This window comes from Parambassis ranga, chromosome 5 (genome assembly GCF_900634625.1).
Source record: "Parambassis ranga chromosome 5, fParRan2.1, whole genome shotgun sequence".
Taxonomy (NCBI): Eukaryota; Metazoa; Chordata; class Actinopteri; family Ambassidae; genus Parambassis; species Parambassis ranga.
Genome location: NC_041026.1, coordinates 10,266,787 through 10,288,241, shown reverse-complemented (window position 1 = coordinate 10,288,241; position 21,455 = coordinate 10,266,787). Strand labels below are relative to the sequence as shown.

The window sequence follows — 21,455 nt, the reverse complement described above, 5'->3', positions numbered from 1 at the left end:
AGGTAGCATTGATTAGCTAAATTAGCTGCCCAGCAAGGCGTGCCACACACCAGTGAGTGCACTGGAGGCAATGCGGGTAAAGTGCCTCGCCCAAGGACACACAACAATGACTAGGGAGGAGTTGGGATTGAACCACCAACAACCCTGCACTACCACTGAGCCACTGCTGCCCTAATGGGGTATGGGGTATGGACAAAGATTCAACGTGCTCAACTGGCGAAAGTAGAGCCAAATACGGTCTACTGATGTTCCCAGATCACCTTTAATACACTTCAGAATGTGAACAAACACATCTCGACCTATGCATCAACTAGAACTGTTTGTTTAAATAGAGTACTTACTCCCATCTTGTGCCAGACCTGCCCCGGGTCTCAGCAGCAGTACCACTTTGTTTCCTCCAGCCTGGATTAGTTCAATAGCCCGTGTATGGGAAATACCACGGGCAGGCTCTCCGTTAATCTCCACTATCTCATCTCCAACCTGTCAGTAAAGCAGAAAATGCAATTACTAAACAAAAACACACCTACGAACACCCTCTGCCAGGCAGGCACACACTCTCAGACGTACAGGCGCTGTAACACTGATGCCTGCATAATCAAAGGATATAATTTTTATGCCACACACACACACACATACGCACAGTTGTGTAATACCCTGGAGGTATCCTCTATTATTGGAGATGACAAAATAACTCAGGATAAAGCGTGTAAACATGTCAGTCTGTCTGGCTCTAATCAGTGTTGACATTGCTCTCCACCCTTGGATAGGCAAAGTCATGCCCAGAGATCACAGTCTGGCAAGACTAAGATTGATTCCCGCAAGGAGCTTTTATTCTGCCGCCTCTTTGCAGAATCTCCTCTCTCACCCTAACAGTAATAATAATAATAATGATAATAATAATAATGCGATAATCTCATCCCAATGGGGAAATTCTAATTTTGCTGAATCCCTTCCAAAGAGAGAAGACAGGGTCAGTTACAGTGTGACCTCCCTGCAAGTAAGCTTACTGACAGAGAGACACATTGACATGAATGCACAATACAAAATAAAAAAATATGTTAAAAAAATATAAAAAAAATAAGCAAGACTTTAAAAAAACTTGATTGAAAATGACCCTCTTGCAGCTCTAGCTCCTTAAGAACACAGTGACCTTTCCTGTGTGCACACCATAGTGCACAATTTGTCTCACAATGGGCATAATCCGCTTCAAGACATCATGATCGTATAATCATCATAATTCTTTAAAACAAAGCATTGTTGTATGCCTTGTATGTGTTTTTTTGTGTGTTTGTGGTTCGCTCAACGCAAGTGAGAATTGTGGGATATAATTGAAGTGTAATTCACAGCCTTATTCCACCCACTGCATGAGTTTGAAAAATGCTAAAGAAAGTGCAGGTTTGTGAGGCTGCTCAGTTTCAGCAGAACTCAGTGTGCTCACATATTCACTGTTTTTACCAGTGAAGCTCTTATATTCACATTCTTATATTCTTATTTTTTTCTGTTGGCAAATAAAACAGAACAAGCATGAACTAAAAACCGTATAAAGAGATGGATGAAATGGCAGCTCCCCAAAACCGAGGCCAAAATATCTGTATTGCCCCCTGATGGCTGGCTGCAGTAGTATAAATCATAACCCTGCCTCTCCCATGTGAACGGATGGGACATGGACCAAACTAAACATTTGACAAAAGATGGCTTATGGCTTGTTAGCTAGCTGTTATCGTGATGATTTGGGTTCAAATGCTCATTTTTTAATACATTTCATTAGTAATCCTTGGATAAAAAAGGAGGAAGTAACATTGTGGTCAGCAGCCAAGCTACAGAAAAAGTTGGAAGTGAGTAGATGTTTGCCTCTACTGCACAGACGCCATTCCAAGGTCTTTTTCCATCACAGCAGTCAGCAGGTTTACTGGACAAAAGCTTAAATAATGATAAAACTATCAACAAGTACAGCTTTTTTCTTCTACTCTTCAGAGTTCATTTGAATTCCTTTTAATAATGTTTTAATAATAAATAACCTGTTTTAATAATAAATGTTGCAATAAGCGGACTCCACTCACATGAATTCTTCCGTCCAGCTGAGCAGGTCCATCTTCTGCTAGTCTCAGGATGTACAGGCCCATGTTGTACTCAGTGCCCCCTCGCATACTGAAGCCAAAACCTCTGGGACCTCTTTCTAACTCCACCGTCACACAGCCCTACACCGATTCAAGGATAAAGGAAGCACTCAGAGACAGAAGCTGCTTCATGACATTCAGATTTTTGTGAGAGGCTGTAAGGAAACTATTAACATTATTGTACCTTGAAGTGTTTTAACTTTCACACGGATGCTAAGCCAACATATAGAGGAAACTATAGGAAGGCTGTTGTTACCTGGTTAGGTCCTGTCACACACAGCGTGCCTGCTTCGCCAAGAGAAAGAGCTTTTTGGTCAGAGCCTTTGACTCCCTCCCGTTTCTCCTCCAGGTCCAAATTATAACTAAAATAAACAACAGATTGTTGAAACAGAAGGCTGCAGGCAGGCGAGTGGAAGCGCTGTTGTGCAAAAACTAATTTAATGCTGGATGCTTAATAAAGTAGTGTGGGTCTATATGGTTTTTACTTTCCTACTATATATGTTCTATGCTGTGCACATTATAATTATTACTTTCACGCTTGTCCCACAGCTTTGTGGTCTGACGGCAGCTCTTTCTCGTCCACATCTTCATTTCATGTTGAGTTTAATTACTGTATAAAGATTTTTTTTTCCAGTGGTTACATTATTGTGTGACTGTGTACCGTTCATCCTGTAATATTGACCTTTGCCCCATGGCTCTGTGCTGGAGAGCTGGACTCTGTTTAGCTGAACTCGCTCCAGATGGAGGGCCCTTATATTCTAAAACAGATTAAGAAAAAAAAATTAAACACAGCTATCACACAAAGACCTTACAAAATGCTTCAAATGATTGGACACATTATAGATATTCTGGAACAAGAACTATAATTACAGTGACAAAATGACAGATTTTCTAAAGTAGAGGTCCCATTTTTCAAATTTGAAAAACCTCAGTTTAAAATTCTTAATGTGGATGATAAAATATTCATATCTTCTTATTCTATGCCAGGCTAATGGCTTTGATTACACGGCTGCAAAACTAATTTCCCCTTGCAGACAATAAAGTTTAAATATTGTTTGAAGTGATCACTGGCCCCAATAATAGCTATAATAAATGCAGCTGTGGGCACACATAGATATTCACCGTCCTCGGGAACCACAGTGAGCGTGACAACATTGCCCGCATCCTTGATGAGCTGAACAATGTCATTGTGAGAGAGCTCGATGATGGAGCGGCCGTTGACTGCCGAGATACGATCTCCTACGTGCAGCAGGCCACAGCGGTCAGTGGGACTGCCTTCAATAATTCGACCAATTTTGTGTGGGATAACTGAAACGGCAGATATGACAAGACAAATGACGCTTTACAACACAGTCAGAGTGACCAATATAAAAAAGCATGGAGTATAATGGGATGACAGCAGGAACCATGGCCCCATTATGACATGTGTTATTAGGATTTCAGGTACAGAAATGCATTTTTTGAACAATCCTGTCAGATTATTTCTCAAAGTCTGTTAGTCTGCTCCATGAAAGTTTAGAAAAAAGACGATGCTTTATAAAAATTTATAAAAAAAAATTTACATATGTCAAATTGGTCCAATTTACAGTATTTTAAAGGTTGTTTAGGTTTAATGATCATAGTTGTTTTGTCAGTACTATCTATATAAATAGGGCTATTTATTATTTATTTAAGTGTGTATAAATACAATATAAAATCTGGTAAACTTAAAGCTACAGTATGAGAATTTTGCCTCCCTCCTCTGTTAGTGACAGTAATTACAGGGGGTACTGATGGGTCAAATAATATGATATATGCCATCAGGACTGGCTATGGCTCACCCCAGTTGGCCAAATTAGGTAAAATAATCCAGCTTGGACCATGAAAAATGACCCAGGAGATTGTGTATCATTGTGTAAGGCTGCATAAACATAAAGATGCAACACTTACACGTTGTTAAACCAGTGAAAAATGTTAGCTAGAATGCTAACACAAAGGCAAGACAAAGTATAAAATAAAAGCATTTGACTTTCCAGAGCTAGTGGTGCTACTTAGATTTTGTCTTACCTGTTGCTAACAGGATTAATCAGAACGGTGTAAACCCGTTCAGCTAAGTTCTGCTTGTAAAAATAGTCCTGCACGACACCATTCTTGATATTTTAATGGCATTCTTAAACACTGAGTCTCACCTCCATGCGGAGGTTTGCTCTTAGATGTGAGGATGACGAAGCCAAAGCCCTCGCTGTCCTTGCGGTGAAGCGTGATGTCAAAGGATTCGTGGTCCAGTGCGCTAGGCATGGGTAGACGAGGTAGCTTTGGAGAACCATTCACCAGCACTGGGGTCATTTCTTGAATCTCTTCGTCAGTCGCATCTGACATCAAAGGAGAGAAAGATGTATTCTGTCTGTATTGGCATGTTGAGGTGTGATCAGTGTAGCCTTCATGCGTGTACAGGTTTGAGAAATAGGCTGATTAAAGTAGGGTATCCTGTATCTGCCTATTACACTGGAGCAGCATGATCCAGCAAACCTGGATGATGAAAGTTGTTGCCAATGGCTACCAGAGGTAATCTTGTTGGAGAGGTAACTACACACACACTCTGAGCAATGCCTTGATTCCTCGAATCCATAATTGAGGTGATCATGTCAAGATTTCACTTTCAATAAAAAAAGTAATACTAGGAACTAGGACCGTTTCTCAAGGTTTCTCTCTGTCTAACGTTTTCAGGTCCTGTTTTGTCTGGTTATTGTAAAATTTAAAATGCGTCAAGGGTTGTGTTTCTTATGAAAGCCTATGATACACAGTGAAGTTTCTTCTTTTGAAATGAAACCTCTTAAGACACACAGGCTTGTATCAGGTGTTGTATGGGTTGCTCCTCACCTCTGTAGATGACCTTCCTACGAACAGTCAACATAACTTGACCATTACGGGCAGCATTAGTCATCAGATCCAACACCTGCTTGTGCGAACGACCTTTCACCATCACCCCATCGATGCCGATGAGCTCGTCTCCCGCTCTCAGGCGTCCATCCTTCTCTGCAGCTCCATTGGGCACGATGGCCCCAATGTACACCTGGGGGAATACATTCTGACATGGGGTTAGCAACAGAGAAAACATTTCCAGTGTTAATACACTTACAAAATAATACCTGTATATGCACTTACTGGCTGTTGTGGACCTTCTCCTCCCAGAACACGGAAGCCAAAGCCTGTTTCAATGTCTCTCTTTAGAAAAACATCAATGTCTTTGGTGTGAGGCTCTGTGTATGAGTAAGAGTTCATAAAGTTATTAGTGTTTTTGCAGAAATAAAAAACAAACAAAGTTAATCTCTGGGACTGACTTTGTGACAAGGAAGGGTTTCATTGTCTCTTTCTATAGTGAGTGATCAATGTCCTTTAATTTTCCTCTATTGATCAAAGAATGGGGTGGATCATCTGCTATTTATAACATTGTCTAACCAAGCACTGTCATCACCACAGCTCTATTATCAGCCGATTCCACCCATTGACTGTTTTCACACAGATGGACGATGCAGTTCTGCCTCCGCCTTTTGTGAAAATATGAAACATCTAACTAACGGCTGCAGCCATGTTGGGAAAAGATGCCATATTAGATACAGTGTCTGGCTCCTGAGCGCATCATTACTTCCTAATATCTAATAATAAATTAAATATGTATTGAAAAAACTGAGCGTTTGAACACAAATCAGCATGATAAAATCTATAAAATAAACCACTTTTGGGAAAAATGTATTTGAGGATTTTTTGGGTCTGTGTCTTATCCACTAACGTTGAGGAGGTAGGGTTTAGGATCTATATTATAGCCAGCCACTAGGGGGCAATCCAGATGTTTTGGTCTCACTTTTTCTGTCAGCACACACACTGAGTCCAAGTGAGTGCTGAATAATGAGGCATTTGCAAAGGCATAAAAAAACAAAACAGCTTATCAAAAGAATTAATTCTGGTCTACACTTACGTCTGCTCTCCAGCAGGGCTTTGGACTTCAGGTACATCTCTGTGGTGTCTCGTTTTGGGGAGTCTACAGAGCGCAGGGTGCTCGTGTTGGAGTGGTAAGGCAAGGCCTGTGGCGCCGAGTCTGCGATAGTGTCCAAAGTCTCTGTACTGGCCGTCATTTCTTGTCTCTATAAAACAAATACAGGTACAATGATGTGCTGCTTTATTCAATTCATAAAAGGACAACCTTTACATTACAGAATTTTAATTGCTGTTTTCTCATCATGCTGGTATTCAACTATAAAGGACATCACACGTTTATTGATTATTTAGTTTCTACGGCTCATTATCCAATACAAGTAGCTGAGCATCTAACAGTGACAGATTATAAAAGCAATAAAAGGTCATTTAACCGGCTCATTTTTCAAAGAGAACATTTTCACTTTGCGTCCCTCTTTTTGTTTTGAGGGCTAAGCAATGGGATTTGATTGTAATATATAAAAACCATGGGAAAAAAGTCAAAGATTTCCCCATGGCTGTGTGACAGGCCTCTCTCTGAGTGGAGAAGGCAACTTCGTTATCTAAAACTGTTGTATTAATAATACCACCATATCTAAAGAGGCTCATCCATGCTTCATTACCATTGCAATCCCCTGACTATTAGCCCAAAGAATACGAATACTGAAAGGAAGTAATTAAGACCGTTTTTCAGAGCAAACAAAAGAAAGCGCCCAGAAACATAATCAATATTCAAATTTATTGCTATCATTTAATTCTATGCAACAGAGGCTTACTGGTTAAGCTGAAGGACAAAACGCTTTGAAATTAAATTTAGGGATGTGGTCCCTATGGAGAAAGAGGCAAAAGATATGTTTTCACTCACAGGCTTCAGAGTCTTCACAGGGGATGTTTGACCTATGGAAAGACACAGACAGATAGTTATTATTATTTTATAGAAAAAAATATGATTTGAAGTGAAAACAACAGCAACAGTCACAGAACTGACTGTCCACCAGGTGGCACTGCCTCTCTGCACTGAGAAAGAGCAGTGAGAACAAAAATAAAACTCAAACTCAAGAGGTGTGCTTACTGAAAAAAAGCTCCATTAGGGAATAAACATCCATGTGCGATTAAAGATACATAGAGAATATATATAGGTAGTACATGTGCTGCTCAGTGCAAACCCAGTGCACAGATAAGAAAGCGGGTGAAGGCATTAGAGCCTCATGCATGTAATTCAATGACTGATAATTCTCTACACGCTCTCTGTTCGCCGTACTGTACACCCACATGTTCCATCTCAAGCACTCACTTTGTCCACCCCCCCCCCACCCGCTTCCGCTCCTCAGCTCCCTGCATTAACTGAATTAACAAACACTCCTCTGGAGCCTGCAGCCCTGTGGGGCCGGACTAACACTTGCCCTGATGAGGGGTTAATGGAGCCTGATGTAAAAGGGGAGACACACAGCAGCGTTTTTCCGCTTCACTGTGAAAATCCCAATCCAACATCAGCCTCATCAAAGGCATGAAATTAGACAAGTGTGCCGCACACACACACACACACACACCTGAAACACACCCCACCACATCCTGCCTCTCCTTTCCTTCTCTGTTCTATTTCAGTTCACTGATGCCCACTCTTCCTCTCTCCCCCTCTCTCTCTCTCTGTCACATACACACAGAAGGATCCTCTTCCAAGCCAAAGGCCATTGTCTAATGAGGGTTAAAACTGGCATTAACTCTTCAGTGGTGCAGCCTAGGTGAAGCTGAGTCCAGCTCTGCTTTAACTGGGGCATCATGCAGTGCGACACAGCGAGGGTGGCACAGCAGTGAGTGGTAGAGGAGAGGGTTCAGGCGTGGCTGTGAGGAGGAGGCCCCTTGGGGGACCTTCTCTCTGTAGCCATTTAGCCATGGATCTTTAAGAGGCCATGGATATAGAAGCATGCAGAAATCCCCTGCGCTCTGCTGATGATCAAAGCCAATCCAGGGTTCATTGACTTGCGCAGTGAATCCCTGAGGCAGCCAGAGATGGATGGAGGAGACATTTGAAGGGTGCCTTCCCTCCTCCCTCTTCTCCTCGGAATCAAGCACATCCCCACACTTATGTAATTCCTGCTCTCAGACTTGTAACAGAACGGCATTACGCTTCAATGGGAGCCGTCATAAACAGAGGCACTCTGAGTGGAGGCTCAGAGGAGAAATGCTTGAGATGTTTGCATATGTAAAGAAACTGCATGTGATGGGGAGAAGAGGAGCTCTGGGGGATTGAGTCTGATCATCATTTGCAGCAAAACCAGGGTGGTGCAGTTGGATCTTTGTAGCTGAAGAAATGGCAGCAGTGGTGACTGCACACTCAGTGTCATCACCCACACTTCTATAGAACAAAATTGTGCCAGTGCCTCCTCGAAACAGCCACACCACCTCACCTCCTGTCAGTATCAGAACGCTGACTTCCCCTTCCATGGACACTGTTGAAGTCATATTGCAATAAAAGGATGGATGGAAAAGCATGGATGGCAAAAAGAGGCAACTGCATGGATCTACAGCCAGAGTCTTACCTCCTCGCAGCACCAGCACGTTGACCTCACTGCCCACTGGAAAGTCCTTGAGGATGTCCACCACTTGTGCATGGCTGAGCGTTTGAACATTTTGCCTGTTGATCTCCTTAATGACATCTCCTTTCTGCAGGCCGCGGCACCACTGGGCATCCAGGATCATCTTCACCTTCTGGCCCAGAGGGCAGTCCGCTATGGCGAACCCGAATCCTCCCGGTCCTTTGACCAGCGGCACGCTCACCAGCTCCGGCTGCAGCATACTTGTACCCACCTCCACCCGGTCTACCTGCCTGCCGTTGGGCATGGCAGCCACAACGGGCCGGCCACTGGCATCGGTTGTGACGTAGTGGAGCTCCTGCGAGGAGCCGTGGAGGACGTCGCCTTTCACGAGCAAAGGTTGTCCATTGATGAGCGGCACTGCTGTCACCACCTCTCCGCCATGCAAAGCCTGCTGTGGCTGTGAGGACGGTGGCGGAGGAGGAGGGGGAAGGGGGTCGTCGCTGTCTAGATCCACGTCAGGAGGGAGCGGGTAGCCACGGCAAAGAACCATGTCTACATACTGGTTGATGGGAATAGATTGGAACATCTGCACCACCTCTGGATGGGTTTTCCCCAGTACACACATCCCGTTAATCTCTACAATCACATCACCTGAAAGAAAATGAGGAAAAAAAGGAGTGACAAGAGGGTATTTCCCCTCTGGTATTTAATCTAGACATCACTTTCACTACATTTCATTGGAAAGCACTTTCTCCTCCCTTTGTCAGACGGATCTTTCCTCTGAAATGTCCCTTTCCTCTTCACTGCTTTCGTATATTTTCATTCTGGCAGCTCCTTGTACCGCTTCCCTTCCCTTTTATCTCATTCTCCTCTACTTCATTCGTGTCCTTCCTTCACTCTGCTACATTGTTGAACAGACCTGAACAGTAGTCTCTGCCACTACACGGAGCTGAGATGGATGTAGCGTTCTGTCATACCGTACCATTGTAACCATCACACACAGACACGAACACACTGCTCACTCTTGGTTTATATAGACAGCCTAAAGGCAATGACAACATCAGAAACTAAACAACAAAGATATTAGCTTCACACCCACTGTAATCACACTGTTTGCAATAAAACTGTGCACTTGACAGAGTTAGAGCTGCTGTTATTGCCTAGCTGAGCTCCTGGGACAATGCTATGTTAAGCAAACACCACAGAGGTAAAATTAATACCTCCAGGTGCATCCATAGTTAGTACAACTTTAGCTGCAAAACAATTTCTTGTAACATTGCAGAAATACTCAGTTATACACTCATGGCTCTTCCTGCCAGCTAAATGACATTTTTAAACTTATTTCAGTGGATAGATATACTCTTGGAAGAGGACATAACCAGAGCTTTCACTCACCAGATGCCATCTTGTTGTCATGGGCAGCAGGGCCATCGCCGAGCACGTTTTTCACCTGCAGAAACTCGTCTGTTCGATCGCCTCCAATGATAGTGAATCCAAATCCCTGGGCGCTCTTCTTCAGCGCGGTGTGGTACATCTCCCCCTTCAGCTGGCTGGGATCCGCAGTGAAGCCAGTTGATCCCCCCTTACCTGTGCATAGACCACAGACATGTGTGTAATATATGTGTGTAATATGTATAATGCATGTGGGGAGTGTCTCTCTCTTGAGAAAGGCGTTTTGTTGAGTGTGAGTGACGTGACACAATTTATCAAACACAAGTGAAATCTCCAAACGGTGCACTACATCAAACGCAGCTACACTGATTAATGGATTCATATCCCTGTTGAAAGATAGCAAAATCCATCCATGTCTACATTGAACCTCAATTATACGCATTATGTGACGAGGATCAACATAGTAATTAGTCATTTCTAATTACCAGGCGTTATGTATATGCATAAACTAGATAAATCTATCAACAGAGACCTTTTTGTACACTCCTGCTGAGGCACAAACACAGATAAAATGATATGAAATTACAGCAGTATTAGAAGCTAATTCACGTGTTTCTCTCTATTACAAATCTATGGAGCAGAGAAGTGATATAGCACCTCTGCCAGTGGCTAATTTAACACAAGGTCCTCTCTTATCCCCTCCTGACTGCAATCAGTGACTCAGAAAAAAAATCTGTCATTGTAGACTTTTTATAACTCCAGTAAGGAACAACTTAAGGTCAGCGGCAACATCAATATGGACCAGCAGCCTGGCTGTGGCATACGCAATACACCCGATAACCAACTGTCAGGGTCACACTGCATTAAACTGAGCAGCTCCCCTATCTGGCAGTGCTGTAGTATCAGCACTTTAGATCACGGACACACCATTTTTTTCCCCCTACTGCCTGACGTTCTCCGGGCTGGACTGCATTATATAGCTTTGACTCAAAAACAGTAAAACTGGAAGCAGCCGCTGACAAATGGTGCATATTTCAGCAGCTGAGAGAACATGATGGGGCTGTCAGTAACTGGCAGGTCAGAAATATCATTTCTAAATAGTCCCTATATATTTATATCTACATTTAAAGAGATAAGAGAAAGACGGCAAAACATCCTTAGCAAAAAGTCAGCATAAATTATTTGTCTTAGTACTGTCAGTGGGGAATGTTTAGTGTTTAAAAGTATGAAAAAAAACGACATGAATTACTAACAACTTTTTGTTTAATAATTAATTTCCAGAAAACAATAACACAAGACTATCAGTACACTGCACAACTGTAACAAGAGCCACTGCAAATGTGTGTGGCACTCTTTTCTCATTTTTTTTACTGAAATATTTAGTAGTATTATTTATTAAAAAGTTCAACAAAAATGTTATAGATTGAAAATCCCGTTTGTTGAACTCATGTTGTATGTGGGAGGCCAATGTTCAGCAGTAATGATAGAACATGTTGCTCAGTGCATCTGTATGCAGCTTATTCATGGATATTTTAAAATATAGAAAATCATCATCATCAGGCTCTGGATACACAGGCTGCATGTGTAGGTCGGATCAATTCATTGATTCTGAATGGCTACACTTCATTTCAACAACCCATTCAGGTAAATAAGAACTTTCAATAGGATTTTCCAAAGCACTAAAACGCAATATCAACTGACACTTTTGAGTATATACAACATACAGCAGTAGGTGAATTACTAGTTCAACCATGATACACAGATATCTAGAGGTAGAAGCACACTTCTTCAACACACTGAGACATACTAGAGCTGCAACAAACGACTATTTTGATAATCGAATACTCGATTATTAGAGTAATCGGATTACCTACGGCCACTTGCACCAAAACACTAATCATCCCGCTATGCCACGAGCCTGGGAATCACTCTCCACTGCATATGTATTACACTTGCATGCCATTTGGTGATGTCACTAACTAGTCATCGAATACTAAATTAGTTGTTGATGCATTTTGCCCTCGAATATTGCAGGCCTACACAGTACTTCCTAGTTTTTTAAGTTTTCAAGTTCAAATGAATGGATGGAAGGGAGGAAACAAATGCATGATTAGAGTTTGAATATAGATGATAATATACAGGCATACTGAAATGAAAGACCCTGATTACTACAATTACATTCTGCATAACTAAACATAAGTGATTATGTAAAAACACAAGTACAAGTACTTAAGTTTCACTATTTATATTTTTTTATCTGATGCTAAACAGGGTGTGTAGCTTGAAGTGCTACCATATTAATACTGAATATCATCAAGGCTTTTGAATCATATGAACAGTGCTCAGACAAACATAAAACGTACAGACACTCTGCAGCTAAAAGTGTATTTTAAAAGATTGCATCAGTTTGTGCAAATGCTTCACTTGAAACAAACTGCTGTGTATGAAAATCTAAAGCCGCATGACTTCAGTTGTTCCTCCAGGACTGAACACTCGCTCCCATTCTCAGTGTGCCCATTTCCACATCTAGTTTTCAACATCACAACAACGCTCTAGTTTAGCTGCAAAATAACAGCAGCACATTTCCCCTCTCATTCCCTTCAGTTTTATAAACACTCCATAACTTTCAGAGGCGTGTGTGAGGAATTTAAATGCGGCCGCTCTATCACACACACACACAGAAACACATCTAAAATGGTTCAGCAGCCAAAAACATCTGCAGCAGACATGAACTGCTGTGTGAGTGTAAGTTATCACAGTCAGCGTGGACTCCAGATGTCCACACTGTTGCATGGATCAAGCAAAGCTAATTTGCATAATCACATTCAAATTGCTTGATAAACTCAACGTTGAATGTTTTTTTCTCCCCCCCAGTGAGAGCTGAAATAACCATTTGACTGCACACATTTGTGTGTGTGTGGGGAAAAAAAGGCAGACAGAGGCTGATAACTGATAGAGAGAGAAACAGAAGCAGGAAGTGAGAGTGGCGTGTGCGAGCCTGTTATTGTGTGGGAGAGTCCAGGAAGGTCTCTGTGCCAGCGTTTGTGGGCAGACTTTAAAAAGCCGAGGCAGACAAAACCATCATATCCACACAAGCTCTCATCTGTGACTCAATCACATTGTAAATCTCCAGCAACATTATTCACCACAACTGGGAAAACATCTTCCTAACTACATCTAGGCAGCGGTGCTGCTTGCCAGCATGCATGGAAGACAACCGCTTGGGACCCCAGGCCATGTGGGGACCCCCTTTAGGGGCTGAATAACTATAAATTATAGAAGTTCCAATGTACCAGTATGCAATAGGAGACCTCCTCACCTGACTCTGCTCCCTAAAAAACAGCAATGTTTGAGGAACTGATCGACCAAAGCTGCTATATTTTGATCTGCAGAATTATTCCTAAAATAAACCAGTAACAGTAGAGTGGTGCTTAGTTTTGACTGTAAATGAACATTATACACTGTCACTCAAAGGTTTCTGAGGAACAGTTTTTGATCTGTAGTGGGAGGCGCTGAGCATCGCCATGGTGGCAGCATCACTTAAATTCCTGATCAATCCAAAAACAGGCACAGAAACACGCTCTTTAAACCATTTTGTTTTCACTTGCTCTTAGGTTTATTTTTTGTTGGTTAAGTTTCATTTTCACTTCAGTAAACTTTTGTTTTTAACTTACAGTCGACATCAAAGACATTCCAAAAGGAAATGATGCCACGATGGCGGGTCTGTTCTAATCAGTGAAAACTAAAGTGGTGTGAAATGACCTGTGGAACAGTAAAAGTGGTAAAAATAGTTCTGGATTTGAATATGTTCTGCAGTGTGTAGACTCCTCCGTTTGCAGAAATGGTGATTAATAGTATGTGTTAGAGAAGGCAACACTACATCCAGCAGACTTCACCACAGCACAGAGATCAAATGTTACAATACAGTCCTGTGGTTGTGTGGTTAAAGCTAAGCTATTATGGCATTGGACTTGGCAACAGTGAGAGAGAGAGAAGTTAGAGGTGACATTGATTCATAGTATTACTTTTACAACTATAAACTCCTCAGTGAAAATCTGATGTTGTGACACCAAGCACCCTAAAGGAGGATGACTGATGCAGTGAGGTCATCAGGTGACTACCAGGGAAAGCAATATAATAGCAAAAGCAAACAGCATGTCAGAACAAGGCAAACGTTCGACACATACAGGCCTGCATGTTACGTTTGCAAGCTGACAAACAGGTTTAACCGCTGACACTGTTCATAAAATGATTAATCAGTAGATGAATAACACAGTAGCCCTTTAAGATACAGCTAAATATTTTCATAGGACATGACTGAAGTAGGCACCCAACCAGGAAAAGAGTTTCCCGCTTTCATGCGTTGTCTTTAAAGTGCTGCTTTCCCAACACATATTTCTGTTTAAACTCTACTAATTTCCATACTAAAACTTAAAACTCTGTTTTGTACCCTGAGGTGTAACCGCCGACTTATAATGCTTTGGTTTCATCATAGCAACTGTCTGACAGCTCACTAGGTTGTGTAATCGGTAATCAGGGGCGAGAGGATGGGTTCCTCAGTCCCCACACACCTGAGCAGAGAGATGTCTGATTATGCTTGGCCTCTCTAACGTGCTGTTCCACCAGCTGTTGCCACCTGCACCGTTAAAATCCGACCTCCTCCCCAGCATTCCCTCGCCCCATCTCTCTCTCTCTCTCTCTCTCTCCCACTCTCTGGTTCCCTGAATCCCCGCCAGCACTGCGAGCTTGTCTATCTCCGCATATTCTGCAGCTCCGTAATCTATTATACAACCATTGTAATGAAAACATACTTAATTTATGATGTTTATTGCCGGAGAAAAATGGCTTGTCAACCTACAGAACAGGCCATTACTGGAAAGCTGACAGAAACTTGTAGTATATGAGCAAACTATGGAAAAAAGGGCTCATTCTGACAATCTATTATTGTTCGAGGCTACTCAAAGGTTGACGTGTTGCGCTGACCTTGCATAAAATATACCCACTGCTTTCTATTCCTAGAAAACATATTTATCAAAGCAGGCTGACAGAGGTGAAAGGGCCGGCCCTTTACACAGAGCATAAGCCAAAGTAATTTAATTACAATTATGTTTTAGACAATTAGCTGACGCTGTGTCCAGAGGGATTTAGAACAGAAACAGTGAAGTCATAGAAGTATGTGGTTCATTAATAAGAGCACAATGGGGTGGGCTTTATCTTCTAAAGTGCAGCACACTGAAGCCACAATAAAAGACTTCACAGCAACTGGGATTTCTTGTTGTTTTTGGCCAGATGATGACAGTGTAAGTCAGGGAGCTCGCTGAAGTAATTATACACGTATTTGCATAAACCTGAGGGTGCTGTCAAAACTCATGAGACAGAGTGCAAGATCTCATGACGTTATTTTTAAAGGTCACCGTCCCACGTGTTTTAGTAGCACTTTGACATTTGCAGGTTTTCATGTGTGCAAAATCTAATTCTGCGTGTCCTTTATCACAAGCCTCTGCAGCTATGGTACACTGGAGTAGGACATGTTTTGCAGTGCTGCTGTTACCTTGAGAAGGTGCCGCCGCAGCTTGCTGGATCGCTGCCGTCTCTTGGTTCAGCTTCTTCTTTGCCTCCAGGACGGGGTTCTCAAACTGCGTCTTCTGATTGATGTGACTGTAACATAAACAAGCAGAGGTTTAAGAGGCAATGCTCAAGCTTAAACATAGCCACATTTACTCCCTACTCACTTTTGTCCTACTTCGAACATACAGTGTAATACATTTCAGATAAAAACATTAGACTTTTAGTCATCTCTAGGCACAGGAGGACTGTGCGGACTGATCCTTTGGTTGTGACACGCAGAACTGCAGAACACAAAGAGCAGTGTAAGCAGTGTGTGACATCAGTAGCACAGGAAAGGATGGCAGAAGAAATGTCTCAAACTGGAAAAGGACTAGGGATGCACCAGGCTTATATTGATATTAGATATGGTCTAATACCATGTGTAGTGTCTTCTTTGAGTCACTTCATGATGCTGTTCAGAGGTTTCAATTCGCAAGATAGTTTATTCCATAATATAACTCAAAATAAAATGACGGTCATTATAGTCCATGAAACTAAACTTCACGTAAAACAAAACAATAGAAAAATAATATCCAAACAATCATTTCTCTAATAACAATGATCAAGCGATAAATAATATTGAAATCCGTATGCCTGCTGGCGTTTCCATGCAACCATACTCCGCCAACTTGTGTGTGTCATTTAACCCCTTCACACTTCACACCAAACACACTTTCAACATTCAGCCACAAGGGGTCTTAAACCAGGAAATAAACAAATGGCTCCTACACCATGTTAATTTCTATGTTTGAAACACAGCAGCTATGTGCAACATCTGCAAAGGAAATAAAAATAGTGTTGAGCCCTGCAATAGACTCCGCCCATCGCACATTGCTGACTGCTAGGATAGGCTCCAGCTCCCTGTGACCCTGCAGTATAAGACAAAGTTGGGTCAGAAAATGGATGGATGATAAAGCCCAGGTTATGGTATCATTATCTGAGCTGAATAAGTTGGACTGGTATACCCCTAAGAAGGACACTGCAGCCAGGTTTTGTGCCAAGAACTCCCTCTAAAGAACTCATTTTGCCCGCAAGTTACTCTCTTTGTCCTACAATCAATGAACCGGAACCGCAGACTGGAAACTGTGGTGACACAGATCAGCTGGCAGACACGTCACGTAACATCATGTGACTTCTGAGGAAGACTGCAGGAAGTAGTCGAAACATGTCAAGTCAAGGTAAAACACAAAAAACACTGGTCTGACTAAAAAGAATTCTATCATAGTTCATAAATAGGTGAAGACCAAATGAACCTTGTCAAAATAGTGGTGACACAGGCCCCAACACCACATGGACCGCCAGTGGCCTGAAGACAAATATATCCATATATCAAACTATTTTTTAATACTTTAGCTACATTTTGATGCTAATGCTAGAGTTTTGTGATTAAATATTCCTACATTGTTGCACTTGCACTATTACACTTTTTTTTTCATCACTGCTTATTGAACTTACTGCATTAACTGCTCTGAATTATGAATGCACCATGCCTTCAAGATGATTTTTCTGATACAGCAACGCTATAGTGGTGCCTGTATAAATAAATTCATTCAACACAGCATGCATACAGTAACGGCTGGCTCACCACCTCCTTATGCAGGGAAACTGCTATGGCTTTTAGCCATTTAATATTGTAGGAAATGAACCCCCCGACTGCCAGAAACATCCTGTTCCTCTACAACAAGGTAAACAGCCTGTTGTCCCCCTGGCATACAAACCACAGCCATTGTTTCATGGTGAGCTCATTTCAAGCTAAAAACACTGGCAGCTACAAGCTCCATCTCTATGTGCCATTGACTCTCCTCCAGAACACTGCAAGTTTCTCTCTCACATCACTTCTACCTGGGAGGGATTCTTCTGCGGTCTGAGCAATAAAACAACGTGAGCATTCCCCAATTTTTGCTTCATCATAACAGATTGCTATCTCTCTCTGCATCCGGCCCTCCCATTTCTGCTCCTCCAATGCATTCTAGTTGAAAATCTCCCCGTTTCTCACTACTGCTGCTGCTGCTGCTGCAATGACTGTGTTTCACTGATTTTCCTGCTGGGGCACAAAAAACACATTTTGCACACAGACAAATATACAAACAATATGCAGTGCCAAATACACTGCCACGCATTCTGTACACACACAAACACTGTCAGGACGCAGCGAGAGCACAATCAATGTGTGTGTTCACAGACAGGTCACTGCAATGTTACCCACAGAGCTTCATTTCGACACCTACTGATAAACAATGGGAAAATCCTGATCACAATCTTCAAGGTAAAGGCTTCCTCTCTGCATGTTATTTAACTCGGAGCATTCTCAGCCATAAAGGGAACAAAATGAGCCAAATGTATTTGTTTATTTTTAGACGGTATTGATTTACGCCAGGCCGCTGCTAATGTACGCAAAGCAGTGTAATGTGCTTTGATCCCTCTGGTGAAATATGCGTGTGTGCATCTGCGAAAAGGAACAAGTGTGATGAAACAATCTGCAACGTTTGTAATGATTGCAACCAGAGTGAATGGAAATGATACATCAATAAAAAAAAAAAAAAAAAAAAAAACTTACTCAACATAGTATGTGCCGTACTGCGGGTCGTCAATTTCCTCCCAGCCGTAAGGTAACTCTGCAAAAAAAAAAAAAACAAGAATAGTTGTGTCACTGTTCTGTGCAAGAATGCAAATAAGGTGGCCACAAGATAACTGAGTGGAAAAGAGAAAGAGGACAAGCATGCACAATTTTTACTGTGCGTACCGTGACCTATTCAACATCATGGTGAGGTCCTGCAGTATCTCACCAGTATATTTGTTCCCCCTGAGCGGGACATTTTGCATAAGAAAGCAAGCATGAAAAAATAAGCCTACAATAATTTAGTGAACATTCCTGTGGTTTTCAATAAGCAGGCCGGCTAGAATGGCTAATGTACTTCATGCCCTGATGAACATATCAAGCAGAAGGAGAGAAAAGAGAGAGAGAGAGAGAGAGGGAGAAGAGCTCTTAACGCAACAGAGAGCTTTGGAGTTGCTTTTCAGAAGCACCACACCAACTAGCTTTCTGTTTGCCTGTTAAAATCCATTAAAACCAGGCTGGAAGGGTCCCCGTCTTTCAGCCGTGGCCACTCACTGCCTCCACATGCACTTAAGCCCACATGATTATCCTGGGGATACAAAGTCCAGTCTGAAATTTTCCTAAAGTAGCTCTGAAAAATGAGGCTGTGACCCGGTGATACTTAGGGTCACTCTTAGGTGACGTGTCGTTTCGACAAGAAGTTAAACACTGATATTTTATCCTGCTTGATTTTTTGATTGATTGCATGGAAAGGTGTGAAGCGATGGATCGTGTAATGTAGGGCACATACGATAGAGGTATGCCCTTGTGCGAATGCATGTGTTGTACTTAATGGAATGACTGCATGCTTGAGTAAAGCAGTTGAGCAGAGAACATACCGCCATCCTCACACTTCTCAGGGGGCTTCGCCTTCTTTGCCAGGCGGGGGTCCAGCCACGTGGTCGTCTTGGTATTGTGACTGCAGAGCACAAACAGCAGCCAGTAAATATCAACAATAAAAACCTGTGCCAGGGGAAAAAAAAAACAAACTGAAAGGATGATGCGTGACACAACAGGAAAAACAGCGACCGTATTCCCCTGCGTGATATGCCCCCGTGCACAAACGTTACCAAATTTATCAGCAAACATCTGATCCAATGGTGTATGTTCAACAGTCACATTACCATGTTTATGGGTAAAAAAAAAAAAAACCCTCTGAATGTGAAAGATGGCAAACTCATTCACCCTCAAATGTGTTAAACAACTGGGGTGTGTAATCAGCAGGAAAATCACAATGGTCTATTGATATCTTCAGAGACAAGTGGCTTAGAGCCAAATATGAATAACACAACACAAGCCTGTAATACAACAGCACAGGCCCCACAGAGGGGCCTGTTTACTAGACCGTCTTAAAATCAAAGTATTGATTGGTTGGTGAGAGCTTAAGACAGAGTTGTCAGATCAACTAAAACAGCAGAGTATCTATATCTGACTCAAACTCTCAGCAAGTATTAAGTTTTTGTTATTTTTTTAACGCCTCGTTGGGCTTTTTGATCTTTACTTAATGAGAAATCCATCATTACACATCAAGGATCAAACCTAACGGGGATGATTAGAAACTTTTATCTGTGTTTTTATGAATAAATTATGTACAAGACAACAAGACACTTTCATTTTAAAAAGGCATCCTGCAACATAACAGTAGAAGCATCAGCACTTCGGTGTACAGACTGGAGCCATATGTTTCTGTAACATTTACCTGTTGCCTGTTTTCTTCGGCTTCTGTTATTCTTTATCTAACCATGGCTCATTAAACTCAGGCTGCCTTCCAATACCCATTCTACTTCACTTTATAGCATGCAAGAGAAAAAATAAGTATGTCACAATACACACAGTGTGTGAGCTGCAGTGTGCCAGAATGTCTAAATACAGCACATTTTACAGTATGCAACCCAGCATGTTTTTTTGTTTTTTGGCTTATTGTGTTCCTCTGCAAAGCTGAAAATATGTCACATGACTGAGCAGCCAAGAGATGATGCCACAATAATAACAACAATAACACCAGATGACAGTGCAGTCAAGTGCATATTTTTGTGCCTCATGTGTATTTTTAATACTCTTATATACTGATGCTAATGCAAATCTGATGCTATGAACTGCAAGGGTTAAAGTTCAACACAGTGGATCCCAGCTGTACTCGTACTGCATGCACACTGATGTAATCAATCTATCTATTAAATATAAACTACAAACATACTTTTACTCCATTACATTTTACATTTTTTTTACCACTTTCTACTCCACTACATTTCTACAGTGTTTGTAGTTACTTGCTACATTTGATGAACACAGTGCTGGACTGATGTGAGGTCAGACTCTGCATGGAGGTGGTGTCACGCTGCCAGCTGTGTTTCTATAATGAGCCTCAGTCATGATGCCGGTGCTCTGGCTCAGTTAGCTAACTAGTTAGCTGCTGTCTGCTAACACAGGTCCATCCATTAATGTCTGATTAACATGAATCATAACATGAATCTACAGCAGGAATACTGACACAGTACAAATGCTGAATGCCTGTTTTTATCAGCAGCCTCTCTGTTCACTTGATGCCCACAGCCTGCCTCATGACACACAGACCTGTCCATAGCTGCTTCTGGACTGGACATGTACATTAACTACACATGGTCCATTTTAATTTAAGATGATTTCTTTGATTATTTTAACCTGTTCAGATCCTTTGCAATGGAAATCAAATATATGTATTCAGTGCATGAGTACTTTTACTTTTAATACTTTAAGTACATTTAAAAGTAAGTACTTAAGACTTTTACTTCAGTAGGATTGTTGATGTAGCACTTCTACTTTTACTTAAGTATATTTTGCTGGTTATTTGTACCAAGCTTCAGTACTTCCTCCACCACTGTTAATAATAATATACACTCATTCTGATTCTCACTTTCATTTAAAAAATGCCTTCTATAAATACTGGTAATGTTTTTTATTAATGCTCCTCAGTTGGTTCACTGACTGTTCCATGTGACCTCTATGTTGTGTCTCACTTACTCTATGAAGTAGACCATGCCGGTCTCAGTGTAAGCCATCTCCCAGTTGAGAGGCAGAGGCTCCAGGCTGTCATCGCGGGGAAGAGAGCTCCATGTGCGAAAGTCCATGGTGCTGCTGGACTGAGTGTAGCTGGGCACCACTTTCCTCCAGTCTGCCCCCTCTTTGTGCTCTATACAGAGAGAGGGAAGAGAAAATGGATGGAGAGGTTAAAAGGGGGGGAGGAAACAAAGAGAAAAACAGAGCAGCGAGAGTGGG

General features: G+C 41.9%; 1 protein-coding gene across 2 annotated transcripts in view; it reads right to left on the bottom strand.

Moving 5' to 3' along the window:
• magi3b (membrane associated guanylate kinase, WW and PDZ domain containing 3b) overlaps positions 1 to 21,455 on the bottom strand; it is a 125,460-nt gene that overhangs the window by 2,641 nt on the left and 101,364 nt on the right. The window contains exons 5-20 of one of the 2 annotated variants that reach the window (XM_028406176.1): positions 21,201 to 21,369; positions 19,040 to 19,119; positions 18,162 to 18,219; positions 15,549 to 15,655; positions 10,001 to 10,192; positions 8,609 to 9,256; positions 6,934 to 6,965; positions 6,073 to 6,238; positions 5,262 to 5,356; positions 4,977 to 5,184; positions 4,286 to 4,468; positions 3,240 to 3,425; positions 2,779 to 2,875; positions 2,374 to 2,479; positions 2,061 to 2,198; positions 342 to 480 (exon numbers count right to left, since the gene is read on the bottom strand). In XM_028406176.1, the coding sequence (XP_028261977.1) occupies positions 342 to 480; positions 2,061 to 2,198; positions 2,374 to 2,479; positions 2,779 to 2,875; positions 3,240 to 3,425; positions 4,286 to 4,468; positions 4,977 to 5,184; positions 5,262 to 5,356; positions 6,073 to 6,238; positions 6,934 to 6,965; positions 8,609 to 9,256; positions 10,001 to 10,192; positions 15,549 to 15,655; positions 18,162 to 18,219; positions 19,040 to 19,119; positions 21,201 to 21,369 (2,604 nt within the window). The remainder of the gene's footprint in view (positions 1 to 341; positions 481 to 2,060; positions 2,199 to 2,373; positions 2,480 to 2,778; positions 2,876 to 3,239; positions 3,426 to 4,285; positions 4,469 to 4,976; positions 5,185 to 5,261; positions 5,357 to 6,072; positions 6,239 to 6,933; positions 6,966 to 8,608; positions 9,257 to 10,000; positions 10,193 to 15,548; positions 15,656 to 18,161; positions 18,220 to 19,039; positions 19,120 to 21,200; positions 21,370 to 21,455) is intronic. The other variant, XM_028406177.1, reaches the window with a different exon arrangement.